This window comes from Cinclus cinclus, chromosome 27 (genome assembly GCF_963662255.1).
Source record: "Cinclus cinclus chromosome 27, bCinCin1.1, whole genome shotgun sequence".
Taxonomy (NCBI): Eukaryota; Metazoa; Chordata; class Aves; order Passeriformes; family Cinclidae; genus Cinclus; species Cinclus cinclus.
The window spans coordinates 5,842,191-5,862,261 of NC_085072.1; the positions used below are offsets into that span (position 1 = coordinate 5,842,191).

The following is a 20,071-nucleotide window of genomic DNA, read 5'->3' on the forward strand; positions in this document are numbered from 1 at the left end:
CCTGAGATCTGATCTGGACTCCCACGTGCATCCCACAGGTACCTGGGGGCAGGTGGGGCTGTCAGAAGAGGGGGGACATCCTGAGGGGACCCCTGAGTGCCATGGTGGGATCACAGCCGACCTTTGAGAGACACAAGGGTGGGTCTTAGCCCACTTGTGACCCCCATCCACAGCCCCCAGGCACCAGGGGGATGGTAGAGCTGCCAGAGGGGACGGAGAGCTCTGGAGGGCACCTGAGATCCCAGAGAGGGTTCAGCACAGCTGTGACCCCCCAGACATATAGTCCCCATCACCCCCTACCCATCTCCACAAACCCCTTACATCAAATCCCTTCCCCAGTCAAAAGCCTCATTCCCCACAAAATGAGCTGTTCTGGGGTAAACCCCCCAAATTCCAATGTTTCGACCCAAACCACCCCAGTGGAGCCCTTTGCCCAGAGTGTGGGGACCATACCGGGGGGCCAGGATGGGTGGGGGGTCCTGAGAATGAGGGGAGGTGAGGGCCCAGCACCCCCAAGTCTTGGGTTCACCCCTTGTGCTTGGAGGCCTTGTGTGACCCCCCCCCCCCCCCCAAACCCAGGCTCCCTCCATGGAAATATGAGGGGGATGTGGGGGCTACCCAGGACCCCCTCGGGTGTCCCCCACGGGGGCGGGGGTCCCCACCCCTGCACCCGCTGCACCCCGAGGGAGGTCTGCTGATGGAATGGGGGTGCAGCCGCGGCTCCCTCCTCCCTCTCTCACTGCCCATTTCCCTCGCCCAGAGCCCCGGAGCGATGTCTGCGGTTGGGGACCCCCCCCCCCCCCCCACCTCCCACCCTCAGGGGAGTCTCCCCCACCTCCCCAGTATCTCCCCACCTTCCCAGGCCGTCGCCCCGGCGGGGCTGCTCGGCCGCGGCACCTACCCTGGGGGTCTGCATGGAGCCGGCCTGAGGGCGAGGGTCCCCGGTCCGGCCAGGGGAGGGGACGGGGCTGGGGGGTGTCCCCGGGGCGGCGGGGGATGCTCGGGGCTGGAGCCACTGCGGCGAGGGCTGCTCCGCACCGCCCGGCTGCCGGGTCCTAGCGCCGCCCGCCTCGCCTCGGTACCCGGGAGCGGCCCCTCGAGCCCCGCAGCTCCGGGCCCCGAAATGGGGTGGTCGCTGCCGCCTGAAGCCTGGCTTTGCCCTCCCCTAGTGCAGAGCGGAGGGTGGGACGTCCCCGACTGCTGCACCGCGTATGGCTTCGTGCCTCAGTTTCCCTATCTGCCTCCCGAAAGCGATGGGGAGGACGCGGGGCCGTCGCTGGGGAGGAGGAGCCCCTCGGGGAAGGGACAGGGGGAGCTCGGGGGTGTAGCGCGGAGGTGCTTTCGGCGGGGGCAGAGGTGGGAACGGGGGGTATGGGGTGCAGATTCGCAGTGTGGGGCACTGGGTGGGGTCGGGATGCGGAGGGTGCCGGGGGAGCGGCTCAGAGGGGCCGCAGAGCCCCCCCCAGCTCTGCCTACCCCACCCCAGCGCCCTTTCCCTTGCCCCCAGTTCAGCAAATAGGATGGGGTCCGTGTCCCTCCCCGCCACGCCCCGTGCCTCAATTTTCCCGGTACATGGCCATTCCCTTCCAGGAAGGGGTGCCCATCTTTTCCATCCATCCAAAATCCTGCTCGGGCTGCGAACTTTCCCCCTGCAGTGCCCTGGCCCCCATCCCAAAGGTGGCCGGGTGAGACGCGTGGCCACCAGATCCCATTCCCGGGATGGGGGCTGACAAGTGATCCGTGGGTGACGTGTGGCCCTGCGCGTCACGTGTCCATTGCCAGGCTACGGGCTCCCAAAAATAAATCCACCCAAACCAGATTAGAAACACCCGACCTCGGATGAACCAACCCCGGCATTCTGGGGCCCGCGGGCGGCTCCCGGTGGGACCCCGGGCACTGGGAACACCGGGAATAGCGGCATGCAGGCTCCGGGTGAGCAGGATACAGCGGATGCACGGGGACCCATCCTGCCCGGGGTCCGGCCCCTGTGGCGGAGTGAGTCCAGGCCCACAGAGCGGGGGGACACACAGAACCCCCCTTTTCCTGGGAACCCGTGTGGGTACCTTCGTCTTGTGTGGAACACCCGAGGACACCCCACCATGGCGGACACCCTGCTCTGGTACCCCTGGTATCCCTGACTCTGCTGGCACCTCACACCCCAGTTCCCAAGCACCCCACTATCCCAGCCCCTGGCATCCCGGTACCCGTTACCTTGGCACCCCAACACCCCAATCCCCAAATACCCCCCTATCCCAGCACCTTGGAACCCCAGTACCTCAACATCCTGGCATCCCAGTACTCAATACCTTGGTACTCTGAGGTAATACCTGGCACCCCACACCCTGGCACCCTGGCACCCCAGTATCCCAGTGCCCTGGCACCCCAGTGCCTCAGCACCTTGACACCCCAGTAACCAGACATCCCAGTGTCCCTGAGCAGTGGAACCCCAGTACCTCAGTGTCCTGTCACCCCACTATCCCAGCATCCTGGCACCCCAGCACCCCAAGTTCCCAAGCACCTCCCATCTCAGCACCTCAGGATCCCAGCACCTCAACAACCCTTCATCCCAGAACTCAATTCCTTGGCACCACAGTACCCCAGCATCCTGGCACTGCAGGGTATCAGCACCATGGCATCCTAAAACTACTGACACCCCAACATCCTGCTACCAGCATCCAGCACCCCAGTCCCCAAACAACCCATTATCCCACAACACTGGCACCCCAGCAATCCAACACCCCAGTGCCCCAGGACACTGGTACCCCAATATCTCAGTGACCTGGCACCCCAGTAGTCCAGTACTCTGGCCCCCCAAGTACCTTCACATTGTGGCACCCCAGCACCCCAATACCCCAGGCTATTCATCCTCCAGCATGCCTGCACCCCAGCCCCTGGCACTCCAGTACCCCAATACCCATGGATACTCATCCCCCAGCAGCCCAATACCTCAGCAGCCAAATATTTCAGTATCTTGACACCCCAGCACACAATGTCATGAAACCCCAGCACCAAGACACCTCAGCACCCCAACACCCTGGCATACCAGTGTCCCAGTAGCCCAGCCCTGGCACCCCAGTAGCCTTGTCCCTGTCCCATCTGCAGAGCCCCTGCCAAACATGCAGGTTAAGCATGTTCACATGTGTGTGTGTTTGTGTGTGTTTGTGTGTGTGTGTTTGTGGGTGCTTGTGTGTCTGTGTGTCTGCGTGTCTGCGTGTGTGTTTGTGTCTGTGTGTGTTGGTGTGTGTGTGCACACGCGTGTGTCTGTATGTGTGTGTTTGTGTGTGTGTTTGTGCGTGTGTGTATGTGTGTCTGTGTGTGTGTGTGTCTGTGTGTGTGTGTCACCATGTGTGTGTGTGTCTGTGTGTCTGTGTGTGTGTGTGTTTGTGTGTGTGTGTGTGTGTGTTCGTATACCTGGGTACATACTTGTGTCCAGTGTTGCTGCCTGGGGGTTGCACACCTCTGGTAGATACATCTGTGTGCACACACGTGTGAGGGGGGCACAGACATGTCCCTCGGCTGTGCACACTTGTGTGTGTGTGTGTGCTGACACACGTGTGCTCCTGTGTATCACATGCACCCCGGACCAATCCTGCTGTTCCCTGGGACACCCAGGGCCCCCCAAGGACACGCAAAGCCCAATGTTGGGCTGGGGATGTCAGGGTGTGGGTGGGGCAGGCTGTTGGGAGGGGTGCTGGGCAGTGGGTTTTGGGCAGGGATTAACTCCCGGATTAAAACTAGAAAAATAAGGACTACCCAAGGACAAAATTCCCTGTCTGATTAAGGGGGGCATCCAACCGGAGGGGGTAAATTGGGGTGAATGGAACAGGGCACCCTGAGGACATCCTGTTCTGTGTTCTAGGGGTTCCTTTTAATCCCTGCCCCCCTTCGCAATAAAAAGCTGCATCATCCCAGCATGGTTTGTTCCAGCTCTTCTCCCTCTAATTTTGGACCCAAAATCCGACACGAATGTTTGGATCTAAAAATACTACCGGGAAGCAGAGCCACTAGTGAGGGGTGGGGCTGGGGCTGTGACAGCCGGGGTGCCTCTCGGGGGGCCCTGGGGCAGGGGAGTCCCCTCTGTCCAAGGGGTAGTGGGTGGGGCTGTGGGATGGGGTCAGGACTTCAGGGTGGAATGGGGAGTGTGGGGCTGTGCCATGAGGAGTGGGGATGGCAGTGGGATGGGGCTGGGAGTGCAGGTAGAGCTGGGGCTGACATCGGATGGCATGGGCATGGAGATGGGGATAGGATGGGGATGAGGATGGGGTGAGATGAGATGAGATGGAGGGGCTGGGGAAGAAGAGAGGAATGGGGATGAGGATGGGCACAGGGATGGAATAGAGACGATGGGAATGAGAACAGGGATGGGGACAAGGATGAGGATGGGGATGCAGACAGAGGATAGGGACAAGGATGAGGATGGGAGTGGAAGGGGGATGATGGGCATAGAGGACAGAGATGGGAATGAGGATGGGGATAGGAGAGAGAAGCGTGAGACTAGAGATGGGATGATGGAGAGGGGGACAGGGATAGGGATGAGGATAGGGATACAGGGGACAGGGATAGGGATGGAAATAAAGAGGAGCATGAGGATGAGAGTGGGGAAGAAGCTGGAGAGGGAGAGGGGGATGAGGATAAGGATGGGATCAGGACAGGAATGGGCAGGGGGAAAGGGATGGAGAGGGTTGGGGACAGAGATGAGGACGGGTTCGGACATAAGGCTGGGGCTGGGGCGGGAAATGAGCACGGCACCGGTACAGGGCCGGGTCTGGGGCAGGAGCTGGGGCTGGGGTCGGACACTGAGCCGGGGCTGGGGTCGGACACAGGGCTGAGGTGGGGTCGGACACGGGGCTGAGGTGGGGTCGGACACGGGGCCGGGGCTGGGGTGGGGTCGGACACGGGGCTGAGGTGGGGTCGGACACGGGGCTGGGGTGGGGTCGGACACGGGGCTGGGGTCGGACACAGCCGGGCCGTGCCCGGTGCCCCGGCGGCGCTCGGCGGGTTAAGCCGCGCGCAGCCGCCATTGGCGGAGCGCAGAGTGGCCGCAGCCAATGGGGACGGGCCGTGCGCACCGGGTCTGCCCCAGACCCCGTCCCGGGGCGGATCGGGGCGGTTCGGCCGCGTTCGGGCCGGGTCGGAACCGTTCGGCTGCGCTCGGACCGGACTCGGCTCCGCTCGGGGAGGATCGGGGAGGTTCGGCTGCGTTCGGGCTCGACTCGGCTCCGCTCGGCTGAGCTCGGGGCGGATCGGGGAGCTTCGGCCCGGCCCGGTTCGGCCCGGCTTGGTTCGGCGCGGCCCGCTCGGCTTTCTTCGGCCTCGCTCGGCTCAGCTCGTCTCGGTTCGGCTCCGCGGGCATTCTCTCGGTTCGGCTCCGCTTGACTCTGTTCGGTTCGGTTCGTCTGGGCCCGGCCCTGCCCGGTCGCCGCCGCACCGGGCCCGGTAACGCTCCGACCCCATTGCCGGCCCAGGCCCGAGCCCAGCCCCGGCAACGCCCTGGGAGGAGGTGGGGAAGGCAGGGAGCGAGCATCCTCCGCAGCTCCGTCCGCAACACGGCCGGGACCGGGGGGCGGGGATCCTGGCCGGGGGGAGCGGGCAGGAGCCCCGGGCCTGACGAGCCCCGGGTGGGCCGTGACAGCGGAGACAGAGCCACCCCGCACCGTGGCCTGGGTGGGCAGTGACCCAGGGATGCCCTGGGACACCAGGGGGCCGAACCCTCCCAAGCTGTGACACTAAGGGACCACCGGGGCACAAAGCCATTCCGTGTCGTGACACCGGGGGACCACAGCTACACCAGGCAATGACAGTGGGTGCACAGCACGGCACTTGGTGACAGCCCCCCTCAACACTGTGACACCAAGTACCCTGCACCGTGACACCAGAGGAGCAGCCAGACTGGCGTGTACTGTGATACCAGGTGGACCCTGCGCCTGGCATGTGCTGTGACACCAGCTGAGCCGTGAGCCCACAGCATGCCATGACACCACGTCACTGAAGCCATCCTGGACTGCTGACGCTGTGAGCCCTGAGCCTGGCATATGCTGTGACACTGGCAGACCAAAGCCACCCTGGACTGCGATAACAAGTGAGCAACCAGCCTGGCACCGGCCACTGGGTGGTCAAAGCCACCTCAGACTGTGATACCAAGTGACCAAGTCACTTTGCACCATGACCTGGTGAACCCTCAGCCTGGTGCCTGCCATGATACTTTGTGACTGAAAGCCACCCTGGACTGTAGCTCTGGATGAGTCCTGAGCCCTGCACCTGCTGTGGCACTGTGTGACTGAAGCCACCCTGTGTTGCGACACAAGGGTGACCAAGCCACTCCACATCATGACACCATGTGACTGAAGCTTCCCCCTACTCTTCACGCTGAGTATCCCTGTCATGCCACCATCCTGTCACCCGTGCGTGGCCATGTGTGTCCCCATGGAGCCGCTGTCCCTGCTGCTGGCGCTGTCCCTGCTGTCCCCATGGGGGTCTGCTGGAGGGAGCTGCCCCCCGCGCTGCGTCTGCGCCTCCAACTTGCTGAGCTGTTCGCAGGCCAACCTGAGCGCGGTGCCGGCGCCGCTGCCGCGCTTCACCTCCGTGCTGGACCTGAGTCACAACAACGTGACACGGCTGCGCGCAGACTGGGCACCGGCACGGCTGCCACACCTGCACGCGCTGCTGCTGAGCCACAACGGGCTGGCCTTCGTGTCCACCGAGGCCTTCACCCACGTGCCGCGCCTGCGCCACCTCGACCTGTCCTCCAATCGCTTGCGGACGCTGGATGAGAACCTGTTCAGCGACCTGGGTGAGCTGGAGGTGCTGCTGCTCTACAACAACGAGATCAGCACGGTGGATCGTACGGCCTTCGAGAACCTGGGCCGGCTGCGCAAGCTCTACCTGGGACAGAACCGCATCGCCCGCTTCCCGCTGGAGCTGCTCCGGGAGGGCACCCGGCTGCCGCAGCTGGCGCTGCTGGACCTGTCGGCCAACCGGCTGCGGGCCGTGCCCGCGGGCGAGCTGCAGGCGCTGCCCGCCTGGCTGCGCGACCGCCTCTACCTGCACAACAACCCCCTGGCCTGCGACTGCCTGCTCTTCCAGCTGCTGGACCGCGGCCGCCGCCGCCACCTCAGTGCCGTGGAGGATTTCCAGGATGAGCTACGCTGCTTCCTGCCCGGAGCAACCGCTCTCATCAAGATCCTGGACCTGGCGGGCAAGCAGCCTCTCAACTGCAGCAAGGCACAGGAGGCCGTGCTGGAGGCACACCTCGGGGACAGTGTGACGCTGGGCTGTGACAGCCGGTGGCAGGGTGTGCGCAGCCGGCACTGGGTGACACCGGGCGGGGAGCGGGTGCTGGGGGATGGGGGCAATGGCAGCGTGGTCCTGCTGGCCAACGGCAGCCTTCAGTTGCGGGCGCTGCGCCCTGAGGATGCTGGCACTTACTCCTGCTGGGTGGCTGGACCCCTCCTCAATGAGACCCTCTACGTGGAGCTGCTGGTGCACAACTTCACCCTGCATGGCCCTCACGACACCCTGAACACGGCCTACACCACTCTGGTGGGCTGCATCCTGAGCGTGGTGCTGGTGCTCATCTACCTGTACCTCACTCCGTGCCGCTGCTGCTGCTGCCGTGGCACCGAGAAGCCACCGGCACCACGCGACGACAGCATCAACTCCTCAGTGCTGAGCACCACCCCGAACCACGCCGGGGGCACCGGGGAGCCCTGTGGATCCCACATCGCCTCCAGTGCTGGCACAGGGCAGAATGGCAGGTTCAAGGGTGGGGGGACACCCTCACTGCCCGCCCGGCAGGGTCCCAAGGCGCAGAGGAAGGTGTCGGATCCAGACTCTGTGAGTTCTGTCTTTTCCGACACGCCCATCGTGGTGTGAGGGGACACTGTGGGGACAGTCCCCAGGGACACCCCATGTCAGCCACTGCAAGCTGTCCCTGGGCAGGAGGGGTAGCCAGACCCCCACTGCTGTGTCCCTAGCTTGGGGAGTCACACCATCACACCCCAGGACTGAGCATCGCTGCTGGCCCCATCAAGGTCACTGACACCATGAGACAGTGAGGGACAAAGAAGTGACACACACTTTGGGGACAGTCTCCCACTGTGACCTGTCCCTGGGCAGGAGAGGTGTCTGGACCCCCACCACCATGACTCCAGTTTTTGGAGGTCCCATCATCAACCCCCAAGACTGAGCATCGTCTCACACCTCCACTGAGATCACAGAGGGACCATGAGGGACAAGGGTGTGAGGGGACACACCATGGGAACAGTCCACCAGGACACCCTGTGTTCCTATTGCTGCTGTGACTTGTTCCCCACGGACATGCCATGGCCAGAAGGGGTGGCTGGAACCCTACTGCCCTGTCCCCAACAGAGCATCACTGCTGGCCCCCACCGAGGTCACTGTGCAACTGCAAGGGACAAGGATGTGCAAGGACACACTGTGGGGCAGTCCCCCACTGTAGCCTGTCACCGGGCACGAGGGGTGGCCAGACCCCCACCACCGTGTCCCAGCTTTTGGGGGTCCCACCATCACCCCCCAAGACTGAGCATCATGCCTGGCCCCTGCCAAGACCACTGAGGGACTGCGAGGGACAAGGGTGTGAGGGGACACACCATGGAGAGTCCCCAGGGACATCCTGTGTCCCCACTGCGAGCAGTCCCCAGGCAGGAAGGGTGGCCGGACTGCCATCCCCAAGTCCCCAGCTTTTGGGGATCCCACCATCATCCCTCAGGACTGAGCATCATGCCTGGCCCCTGCCAAGGTCACCAGGGCACTGCAGTGGACAAGGGTGTGAGGGGACACACCATGGGGACAATCTTCTGCTGTGACCTTCCCTGGGCAGGAGGGATGATCAGACTCCCACCAACGTGTCCCTCGTTTTTGGGGGTCCCACCATTGCCCCTCAGGACTGAGCATCGCTGCTGGCCCCTGCTACCGTCACCACAGGACCACAGGGACAAGTCTCTGTGAAGACAACATGGCCACCAACTGCAGGGCATCAGCCCCACCAGGCACTGGAGGACTGAGGGACAGTGACAGTGGCACCCCAGAGTCCCCAGGAATGGCAGCACCAGGCAGAACTCCCCTCCCTGCGGGCCCCCCATTCCCCCGCCCCCCTTGGCTTGTGCATGGCCAAGCATGAGTCCCCCGGGGAGCATGTGCCACCCCCAGGGGGACATCGAGGGTGTGTCACCTCTTGGGGAACCCCCAACACCCTCCTGACCCCCCCCCCCCCCCCCCCCCCCCCCCGCCACAACCCACAGTTCCAAACAGAGCTCCCTCCCCTACAGGGGGTGGGACCCGGGAGCTCTGCCACCACAAAAAGGTGGTGCCCCCCCTCACATCCCCATGCCAGCCCTGCCTGTGTCTCCTGTGCCCCCACCCTGGACATTCCCCCCTGCACTGGCCAATGCCCACTGATGCCTTGGCCAAAATAAACGTGTTTCCCTCGTGCCTGTGCAACTTTCACCCAGTTTTGGGGGATTCAAAGGGGTGTCCCCAAGATGGGACCCCTTGCTGGGATGGGGGTGGGGTGGGGGTGACACTACTGTGGAATCCACCAGGCTGAGTGGGGGGCCCTGCTGCCCTTCCTGGCCCCATCTGGGGTGCAAGGGGGTAATAGGGGGGAGCAGGGGGGCAGGGGAGGAGAGAGAGGCACCCTGGCCACCCCAGGGTGCCCACCCCAGGGTCCCTCTGACCCCCTTCCCAACACACTGTGCTGGGAGGGGGGTTCTGGGCAGTCCCCTGCAGCCAGCCCTGTGTTAACCCCCACTTCAATGATCCCCGAGCACCCCAATGACCTGATTGACACCCCTAGCACCTCAATGGTCCCCTGCCTCTTCCCCCAGCACCCCAAAGTCCCCTATGGTGCCCACTACCTCCCCTTTAACCCCTCCAGCACCCTAATAACCTTCCACGGACCCCAGGACCTCCCTGCTGTAGTGAGGCCACCCCCAAGCAATTCCCTCATCTTCCCAGCCCCCTAATAAATCCACTGCCAGTCCCCAAAGACCCTCTATGGTCCCCTGTACCCTCCTAGCACCCCAATGAACCCCACTCATCCTTATAAATCCCCGTCTACCCCGAGCACCCCAAAAACCTCCTATGGTCCCCAGTATGCCGCCATCCAGTGAATTCATTGAGCCTTCCCATAAGCCAAATAACCTTATTTACCACCACCCAGCACCCCAGCGAACTCCCAGAATCTCAATGGCCTCACTGACCAACTCCCAGCCCCCCAAAACCTTTAAGGGGGCTGCCCACCCTCCAGCATGCACAGCACCCCAGAGATGCCCCAGTACACCCCCCAGCACCCCCATGACCCCCTCAGCCTCCCAAAGATCTTCAGAAACCCCTGTCCATCCCCACAGCCCCACCACCACCCCAAAAACCCCCTTTGCTGCCCAGTACCCCCAGTAGCCCTCTACAGCCCCCCCATGCGAGCCCCCCCAGTATCTCACTGCCCCCTCAACACTCTTAACAACTCCAGTGACCCCCTTCCAGCTCCCCAAAAACACTCCTCCAGCCCCCCAGTAATTCCCCATGGTCCCCAGTATCCCCCTGCCCCACTGAGCACCCCCATCCCCCAAAGACCCCCTCCCACACCACTCTCTCCTCCAGCCCCCAAACCCGCGGACTCCCCAGCACCCCGTTTCCCCCACCACACCCCACTACGCAACTCTTTTTTTTTTCTTTGTTTTTTTTTTTTTTTTTTTTTTTTTTACAAAAAGAACAAAAACAGCAACAACCGTTTCTTATAAATATCCGCGGCCGACGGGGCCCCGGGAGGTCCGGGTGGGTCCCCAGTGCCGCCCCCATCCCGGGGCTGGTTTAGCAGCAAGAGAACAGAACTGAGAGTTTTGAGGTATTTTTCTGGAAGTCTGGGATTTTCCTTCGTGTTTCCTTGGAATTTTGTTTTTCCCCCTTCATCGGTTTTCTGGCGTTTCCCGGTGGGGAGGACACAGGGGGGCCCCCGGTGACCCCTCTGTTAATGGGCTTTGGACTGCAGGGGGGAGAGGGGACGAGTCAGCCCTGGGGGGGAGGGACACCGGGGACAGGGCGTGCTGGGGACCCGCGGGGACTCTCCACGAGTTAGGGGAGCCCCACGGTGTCCCAGGGCTGGGGAGGTTCCTCACAGTGTCCCCCCACAGCACAGGGTGTTCCCCGGTGTTCCCTCTGCCAGACCGGGCTGTCCCCGTGCTTTTCCCCCTCTGGACCACGGTGTCCCCCGCAGAACAGGGCACAGTGACCCCGATCCCAGTGTTCCACCCCATCGCCTGCTGGTCCCAGTGACCCTCACGGGGGTCCCCCAGCTTCACCACCCACCCCACCCCCCCCAGCCCTACCTTCAGGACGCTCCTCTTCTCCTCGAAACCCAAGGGCGTCCCCGGCTTCTTCCTGCGGATGGAGCCCCCCGAGCCGGAGGTGCCGGAGCCGGGAGGGGCCGGGGGTCCGGGCAGGGGGGGCGCGGCTTTGGGCTTGAGGGGTCGGCAGTAGGTGGCCGCGTTCTTGCGCTTCTTCACCTCATCCTCGGAGAGCCCCCGGGGGGGTCCCCCCAGCCCGTGCAGCGGCGGAGTTTGGGGGTCCGGGGCAGCGGGTGAGGCCCGGCAGGGCTGGGCGGGGGGCGGCCGGCGCACCCGCGGGGTCCCGTTGAGGATGGCGATGGAGGGCGAAGCCGGGGGGGTGAGTTTCGTCTTGCCGGGGGCAGTCACCCCCTGATTTTTGCCCTTGACGCTGTCCCCCAAACAGGTCCGTTTGTAAGGGGGGCTGCCGGCCGTGAGGGGGGGCTGCCAGGGCCGGGGGTTCGTGTCCATCCCGCCGGACGCCTCCCGTGCCCGGGGGGATTTGCTGGCCTTGGTGGGGGGCAGTTTGCTGAAGGAGGGTGAGGGGGTGTTGGCGGGGAGGGGAGAGGTGATGGACTGCGTGCCCCCTCCCCCGCACTCGGGCTGGCTGCAGGCGGCTGCCGCTGGGGGGGACCCCACGGTGTAGGTGAGGCTGGTGGGGACCCGGCACCCCCCGGCCGCCGAGAGGGTCCGCAGGGGTGGGGAAGGGGTCGCAGGGCCGTAAAGGGGGGCAGCGGGACTGGGAGGGGCTGCGGGGAGGTGAAGAGGGGGGACGACGGCTGGAGGGATCTTCCTGTGGGAATGGAGGGGGCGGGTGAGATGGGGAACCCCCAAAACTCCTGCTCCCAACCACATCTCCCCATTCAGGCGGGGAGAGGGGACCCCTCCAAATCCCCACTCCCATCCCTCCAACCCCACCCTGTTTCCCCCAAATTCAGGTGTGGAAAGGGGAGATGGGAGCCCCCTCAAGTCCTCACTCCCAGCCCTGCATCACCACCTTGTCCCCCGAGTTTGGATGGGAAGGGATGAAACAGGACATCCCATCAAACCCCCATTACACCCCTGCCTTGTTCCACCCCAATTCCACCCCCCACCAATCTCTGCTCTCAGTCCTGCATCCCCATCTTGTCCTTCCCAATTTGGCTGAGAAGGGGGTGAAATGGGATCCCTCAAATCCCCACTCCCATGTTTGTTCCCCCTTCTCCCCTCCCTCCACCCCCACCTTATCCTCACCAGTTTGGATCAGAACGGGGTGAAATGCGACGCCCTCCAGTTTCACACTCCCATCCCTGCACCCTCACTTTACCCCACTCAGTTTGAACAGGGAGGGCGTGCAACAAGACCCCCCCCAAGTCCCCACTCTTTCCTCCTCCCCAGTCCCAACACCATGCTGGGATTATGTGGAGCACAAACCGTCTCTGTGGCCGGGTGGCTTTGTCCCCTGGCCCCCCTCAGCCCCCCTCACCTCCACCTGTGCGTGCTGAGGTGCTGCTCCAGCATGGAGCCCAGCGCGGCGCAGAACCGGTCCAGCCGTCGGTCGAACACGTAACAGCCCGGGGTCACCAGGCGGCTCCCGAAGGTGCAGAACTGGGGAGCACCATGCCAGGGTCACTGCAGCCCCCCCAAGCCCCCACCTCAACCACCCGCCCGGCACGGAGCCAGGAAGGGACACATGGATGTGTTGCTGGTGGAGCTGGGGGTCCCTGCCCCACTCGGGGTCCCCTCACTCACCGCCTGAGGCCGTGGTGGGCGCACTGGGGTCCGGGGGGGTTCCTCGCCCCCCTCTTCCTCGCTCTCCTCGCTGGACACGCGGCTGCCTGCCTTGGGCAGGGGGAGGGGGAAGCCTCCCATGCTCCCTTCCCCAGAGCTGGCTGGAGCATCCTCAGGGTCACTGTCAGAGGAAAGTCGGGCCCTGCACCGGGGAGGAGGTTTTGGGGTGCTCAGTACTGGGGGGGGGAATCACTGTGGGACAATACCCTCCCCGGAAATCCCCACTCCTAATCCCTACAATGTGCCCCCAATTCAGGTGGGGAAATGTGAGATGGGATTCCCCCCCAGATCCCCACTTCTATCCACTTCCCCTCCCAATTTGGGTGCAGAAGGGGCCGAGACAGGACCCCAGTATTCCTCACTCACATTCCTGCTGCCCTGCCACACCCCCCTGTGCAGGTGGGAAAAGGTGAGATGCGACCCTCCAAAACCCAGCTCCCATCCACATCTTCCCCTAAAATTCAGGTGGGGAGGTGGTGAGACAGGACCATCCCCCCCACCCCCCATCAAATCCCTGCTCCCATCCACATCTCCCCAAATTCAGCTGGTGAGACCAGACCTCACAAATCTCTGCTCCAAACCACATCCCCCCTGCCCCCAATTCAGGTGGTCCCCCCCAAAATCCTCACTCCCATTCCTGCCCTTTCAATGCATCACCCCCCAGTTCAGGTGGGGAAAGGTGAGAGGAGACACCCCCCCCCAAATTCATAGGGTACGCACCTGGGGGGGTGCAAGCAATGGGACAGCCTGGCTCGGCAGAGAGGGGTACTGGGGGGCTGCAGCAGCAAAGGGGTGTCCTGCAGGGCAGGGTGCAGTGGGTCCTTCTCAGGGGGGCTCCTGTCCTTTGGGGGGTCCCCTCGGCGGGTGCTGGCCTTGAGCTCGGCCACCAACACATCGAAATCCTTGGCCCGACCCTGCACCTCCCGGCGCTGGTGAACCGAGTGGATCTGGGCGACAGCAGGGAGGAGCTCAGGACCCCCCAAAACCCCCAGGGTGGGATATTGGGGTGTCCCCTCCTCGTTTTCCTCTACCTTGCAGGTCAGCAGGCGGGTGCAGAGCTTGTTGGTGTCGGGGTTCCGCACCCCACACTGCCGGTTCAGGTCACACTCCTTACCTGGGGGGACAGGGAGGCAGCGGGTGCTGGGGGCCCCCACTAGGGCTGGGCATGGTGCACCCACTCCTCGGAGCAGCTCTGAGGGGGGGGACACAGCCCTGAGAACTTTTGAGGTGGTGGGGGTGTTGCTGTTCCCTCCCCTTTTTGCGCCTCTGAAGGGTGAGCCACCCCCCCCCCCCCTTTTCGTCCCTTCCCTGGGGTGACCCCCCCCCCCCCCCATATTCACCTGGGCTAATGGCATTGCTATCACCTGGGAGTGTCTGTGGGCACAGCAGCAATTGGTTCCTGTATTTTGGGGGCAGGGGGGCACATGTTTGACTCTTATATTTTGGGGAATATGTATCCACCCATCTTTTGGGGTGACATATGTCCAAACCCCGTATTTTGGAAGGACACACATCCAAACTCCATATTTTAGGGCGGCGCACAGATTTGACACACATATTTCAGGGTGATACACATTTGACCCCCATATTTGGGGGGGTAAATGTGTTATACCCCCATATTTTGGGGGGATATGCGTCCAGCCTCTTTATTTTGGAGTGACGCATGTCCAACCCCCATATTTTGGAGGGGACACACATTTCACCCGTGTATTTTGGGGGGAACATGTGTTTAACCCCCATATCTTGGGGAACTATGCATTTAACAGCCATATTTTGGGGTGAGACATTTGACCCCTGTATTTTGGAGGGATATACATTCAAATACTGTATTTTTTGGGGGGACATATGTTCAACACCTCTATTTTGGGGCACACATATTCAACCCTCATATTTTGAGGGGAATGCATGTTTGTCTCCCGTATTTTTGGGGGTCAGATATCCAATTCTCATGTTTCTTTGAGGGACCCAAGTTCAACCCCCATATTGTGGAGGGGGGAACATGTGTTGTACCTCCCTATTTTTTATCTGGGACACGTTTGACCCTATTTTTAGAGGAACACACATGTGAATTTGGGGATCCATCCCTTGCTCCCGCTCTTGCTGTGGCCATTCTTTGGGAGCAGTCAAATGGGGGGACCCTAAACCTGCAGGATGACCGGAACTAGGGGGAGGGCAGGGAGGAGCCACTCCCCTGGTACCTACCCCACTGCTAGACCTGGCCACCGGAATTCTGGCACCAGGATGTCCCGCTGGGATCATCCGCCCCCCCCGCCCCCCCCCAAGGCCGGCAAGGAAAGGGGGGACTCACGCGCCAGCTTCCTGTGGGACCTGGGGGGCGGTTTGGGGGCCCCCACATCCTTCTCCCCCGGAGCGGGGATGTTCTCCGGCATGGCCGAATCCCCCCCGACCCCGGTCGGCACCGGGGGCTCTTTGGGCACCGCGGCAGCCGCGGGTTTCCCCAGGGATTCCTTGGAGTTGGTGGGGACGGCTTTGGGGGGCACCTTGATCCCGTGCCCGTCCGGTTTAGGAATGCTGGGAATCTTCTCCAGGTTCACCACGGGCACAAACAAGCTGTTGGAAGAGAATTTTGGGGAAAAGGGGTGGGGTCAAAGCGACCCCACCAGAGCACGGGCGCTGCCCGTCCCGAGGCTCACCAGAGGTTGTTGTCCTTGTCCGTGTGCTCGGGGAGGGGCTGGACTCTCCCGCGGGCACCGGGATGCTTCTCCTGCAGGGCTCTGGCCGCTCCGGGGGTCCTGCCAGGCACCGGCTGCCCATTCACGGCGACGTGGCATGCGGTAGCACGGGCGTAGAGCTTGCTGAGAGGGCCGTGCCGGCGTTCTGCCAGGAGAGGACAGGACGGGACGGGATGGGACGAGCCCACTGTTAGCCCACACCGCAGCTCGCACCCCTCCCTGCTCACAGGCTGTACCCCACAGTCAGCCCCGGTGGCATTCCTGGTGCTCTTCCCAGCACCACGGGCTGGAATAGCCATTCCCGGAATTCCCTGGCTCACCACAGTGCTTCTGGAAGGCTTGGGGTTTCACCACCTGGCTGCAGTGGTTGCACACCACCAGGTAGAACTCGTCGTGCGCAGGGCAGTGCCCGAAGATGTCCATGTCTGTGGGGAGAGCTCAGTAAGCTGGCACACAACTGGTGCTGCTGGAAGCACTGCAGACAATATCCCAGCTCGATGGCTCACACGGCCCCAACACGCTGGGTTTCACCCCAGAGAGAAGCTCACCTTCCTTAATCAGGGTCATGGTGTCCAGTTTCTTGCTGCCACTCTTCCCATTTTCCTCCAGATCTGACCCTGATCCTGCCAGAGACAAAATCCTGTCAGTGGCTGTCACAGGGATGATCCCAGTGCTCCCACACAGGGATGGTCCTGGCATTCCTGCTCCTGGAACAATTAAACCAGACAAAATTAGATCAGAGACACATCCATCCTGTGAGTGGCGTTGCCCTGTGCTGTGTCACCATCTCCAGAGTCCCCATCCTGACAGCCCAGTGCCAGCAGGAGGGATGTTCCTGGTGACATTCCAGTATGGGATGTGACACTCTAGGGAAAACCCTGTCCTGGGATGTGACACCCTTGGGACATATTTGCCCCGGAATGGCACATCCCTGAGGACACCCTGGTGCTGGGATGGGACACCCTTGGGGACAGCCCCATCCTGGATGGGATGTAACACCCCTGAGGACACCCCAGTCGTGGCACATGACACCCCTGGGAACATCCTGGTCCCAGGATGTGACACCCTTGGGTCACCCTGGTTCCCATACAGTTGTGGCTCCACTGGCTGTGCCTGGTTGGTGTGCTGGGCTCTGTTCTGGGGGGACTGGTGGCCACTGAGCCAGTGGCAATGGTGACCTGGCCAACTGTGTCAAACTGGATGCCCAATCCATCCCCAGTCCTATCAGGCCATGCATACTGGGCACCCAGTGCCATCTAGCTGTGCCATACTGGGCAGTCATACCCATTCAGATGCACCATGACTGGTGCCCAGTCTGGGGCAGCCAGTCCCAGTGCTGAGAGCCCACAGGGACACTGCCAAGCTCCCAGTCAGGGGCACCTGGCTCCCACTGTGCCCTGCCCATTTCCCAGTGCAGAATATCCCAGTGCTTAGCACATGATGCCCAGTCCCCCATGTGGGGCTCCCAGTACCTCCTGCCTGGTCTGGGGTAATGGTGGTAACTAAATCCCAGTTCAGGCTCTCCAGTTACTGCTCTGTTCCCACCAGTGTCCACTGCATCTGGATATCTGGAATCCAGGATGGGGCACCCAAAATTGGCTCCCTGTAACAGCCACAGCGTTCAGACTGGTGCCTGGTGCCAGTTCAGTGCCTGGTGCTGGGTGCCCAGTTCCTAGTGCAGAGATCCTGCTGCCCAGTTCCTGAATCCCAGTGCCCAGTGTGGCTGCCTAGTGCCCAGTTCCCAGTGCAAGCACAGGGTGCCTGGTTCTAGGTGCCCAGTATCCAGTGCAAGATTCTTAGTGTTTGGTTCCTGATATTTGGCAACTTTTGTAGGATGCTCCATTCCCAGTTCTGGGTGTCTAGTACAGGATGCCCTGTTCCCAGTGCCAAATGCCTAGTGCTGACTGCCCAGTTCCTGGTCCCAGGTGCCATGTATGCCTGTGCAGTTCTAGGTTCCCAGTCCCAATTCCTGGTGCCAGATGTCCAGTGCTGGATGCCACATTCCCAGTGCAGGAAATGCCCATTCCCAGTTCCCAGTGCTCAGTGCTGGGTGCCAGGTCTGGATGCCTAGTGTAAGGTTCCCAGTGCCCACTTCCTGGTGCCAGGTACCCATTTCAGGATGTCCTATTCCCATGGTCCGGTGCCCAGGGCTGGGTGCCCAATTCCTGTTTCCACATGTTCCGATGGCACATCCCCAGTGTGCGTTCATCAGTGCTGTGTGCCCAGTTCCCAGTACTGGGTGCCAGGTCTGGATGCCAGTGCCAGATCCCAGGTGCCGAGTATAAGGCGGCCTTTTCCCAGTGTCTGGTTCCCAGTGTAAGGAGCCCCACTCCCAGTACCAGGTTCCCAGTGCAAGGTGCCCCATTCCTGGGGCAGGGTGCCCCATTGCCATTGTCTGGTTCCCAGCGCACGGTGCCCAGTGCAGGGTGCACCATTCCCAGTATCTGGTTCCCAGTGCAGGGTGCCTCATTCCCACTACCAAGGTTCCCAGTACAGGGTGCCCCATTCCCAGTGTCTGGTTCCCGATGCAGCGTGCCAGGTCTGGCTGTCCTGTTCCCAGTGCCAGGTGCTAGTACAGGATGCTTCATTCCAGGTGTCCAGTTCTCAGTGCCAGGGAACATCCTAGGACATGCCAGGACAACCTGCTCCGGGCACCCAGCACCAGAACCTGGGCACTGGGAAGCCTGCACTGGGCATCCAGACCCGGCACCCTCTGCTATGCGCCCGGGTCCTGGCACCGGATGCTGGGTGTCGATGCCCAGTACAGGGTTCCCAGTGCCCTGTTTCCCACTGCCCAGCGCAGGATGCCCCGTTGCCGGTGCCCCGTTCCCAGAGCAGAACGAGCCGCTCCTGCTGCCCGGTGCAGAACCTGCTCTCGGTTCCCAGTGCCCGGTGGAGGATGCTCCGTTCCCGGTTCCCAGTGCAGGATGCCCCGTTCCCAGCGCCCGGTGCAGGATGCCCCGCATCCCGGTTCCCGGTGCCGGACTCCCCTCTCCCGGTGCCGCTGCCCGCCCGCCGCGCGGCGGCGCTCGGACCGGGGGTCGGCGGGCGCGGCCCCGGTCGCGAAGCCCCCCCCGCTGCCGCCGCCCTCACCAGTGTCGGCAGGCGGCCCGGCCCGCTCCACCCAGGCGCTCCAGCTCTGCCCCGCGAACTCGTCCAGGCCGGGCACCGGCCGCCGCTCCGCCGCCATCGCCGCCGCCGCCGCCGCGGCACCGCCGCCCCCCCGCGCCGCCCCCGCCCCGCGCATGCGCCGCGCGCCCCGCCCGCCCCGCGGCACCATGGGTACTGTAGTCCCGGCGCGACCCCCGCCCGGCCCGACCCCGGGGAGTTCGCACCGGCATGGGGCACCCGGGACCCCGGTACCGGCATGGGGCGCCCGGAATCTCGCACTGGCCTGGGGGTCCCAAGTGACGCCTATACCAGGCTGGGTCTCCTGTTATCTCTATACGGGGATGGGGGAACCCGGTATCCTTATAACAGGTTAGGGGCATTCGGTATCCCTATACTCGGTTTGGGTTCCCTGTTATCCCCCATACCGCACCCGGAATCCCAGTTATTCCCATAACGGACTGGGGTCTGGTACAATTATTTCGGTACTGGGCTGTGAGCCCAGGGTGTTGCCATACAAGGCTGAGGTTCTAGGTTATTCCTGTAATGGGCTGGGGATCCCCGTTATGCCTATACCCCTTACCCTTCTGATGGCCTGGAGTTCCCTATTATCCCTATATGGAGCTGGGACTCCTTACCATTATTTCCATAGCAGGCTGGGGTCCCGGGTGATCCTTTACACTGGAGTGGTGCTCCCAATATTATCCCAATACCAGACTGGGGCTCCCGATTATCCTTTTACTGGTCTGGGGTCCCCTGTTACCTGTCTGGGACCCTCCATTAGCGCATTACTGATCTGAGGTTAACACAGTTAACCCTGTCCCAAAGATGGGGACTAGTTTATCCCTACACGAACCGGGATGCCCAGGGGCGTGCGTGCCTCACCCAGGGCTGTGCGCACCTCCACACCTCCGCAGACACCAGGAGCCGCAATCCAGAGCTGGTACCCAGGACTTTATGCGCCCCATACAGACACGGAGCCCCCGGGGTGACACAAAGAGCCCCCGACAACAAGCGGGACCCCCGAGGTTCCGTGTCCCTCTTCAGCATCCAAACCCCTGTGGCTCCAAGCCCGGGGACAGCGACACCCCGTCCCCGGGCTGGCGGCCGGCGCGAGGTTCCGGGGCCCGGGCGGGACCCCCGGGCTGGGTCGGCCCCCGG

General features: G+C 62.8%; 2 protein-coding genes across 2 annotated transcripts; one reads left to right on the forward strand and one right to left on the reverse strand.

Annotated features, from left to right (window-relative positions):
- Positions 1-6,381: 6,381 nt before the first annotated feature.
- AMIGO1 (adhesion molecule with Ig like domain 1) lies at positions 6,382-7,872 on the forward strand. The gene has a single exon (XM_062509670.1). It carries the CDS (start codon positions 6,382-6,384, stop codon positions 7,870-7,872), a length of 1,491 nt encoding a protein of 496 aa, XP_062365654.1.
- A 2,947-nt stretch (positions 7,873-10,819) lies between these two features.
- On the reverse strand, positions 10,820-16,384 carry ATXN7L2 (ataxin 7 like 2). Its single transcript, XM_062509536.1, has 10 exons — positions 16,351-16,384; positions 16,123-16,227; positions 15,764-15,947; positions 15,418-15,680; positions 14,141-14,223; positions 13,830-14,056; positions 13,071-13,251; positions 12,805-12,926; positions 11,343-12,132; positions 10,820-10,999 (listed from the first exon to the last, which is right to left on the reverse strand). Exons 1-10 carry the CDS (start codon positions 16,367-16,369, stop codon positions 10,985-10,987), a joined length of 1,989 nt encoding a protein of 662 aa, XP_062365520.1. The 5' UTR covers positions 16,370-16,384; the 3' UTR covers positions 10,820-10,984.
- Between the last annotated feature and the right edge of the window lie 3,687 nt (positions 16,385-20,071).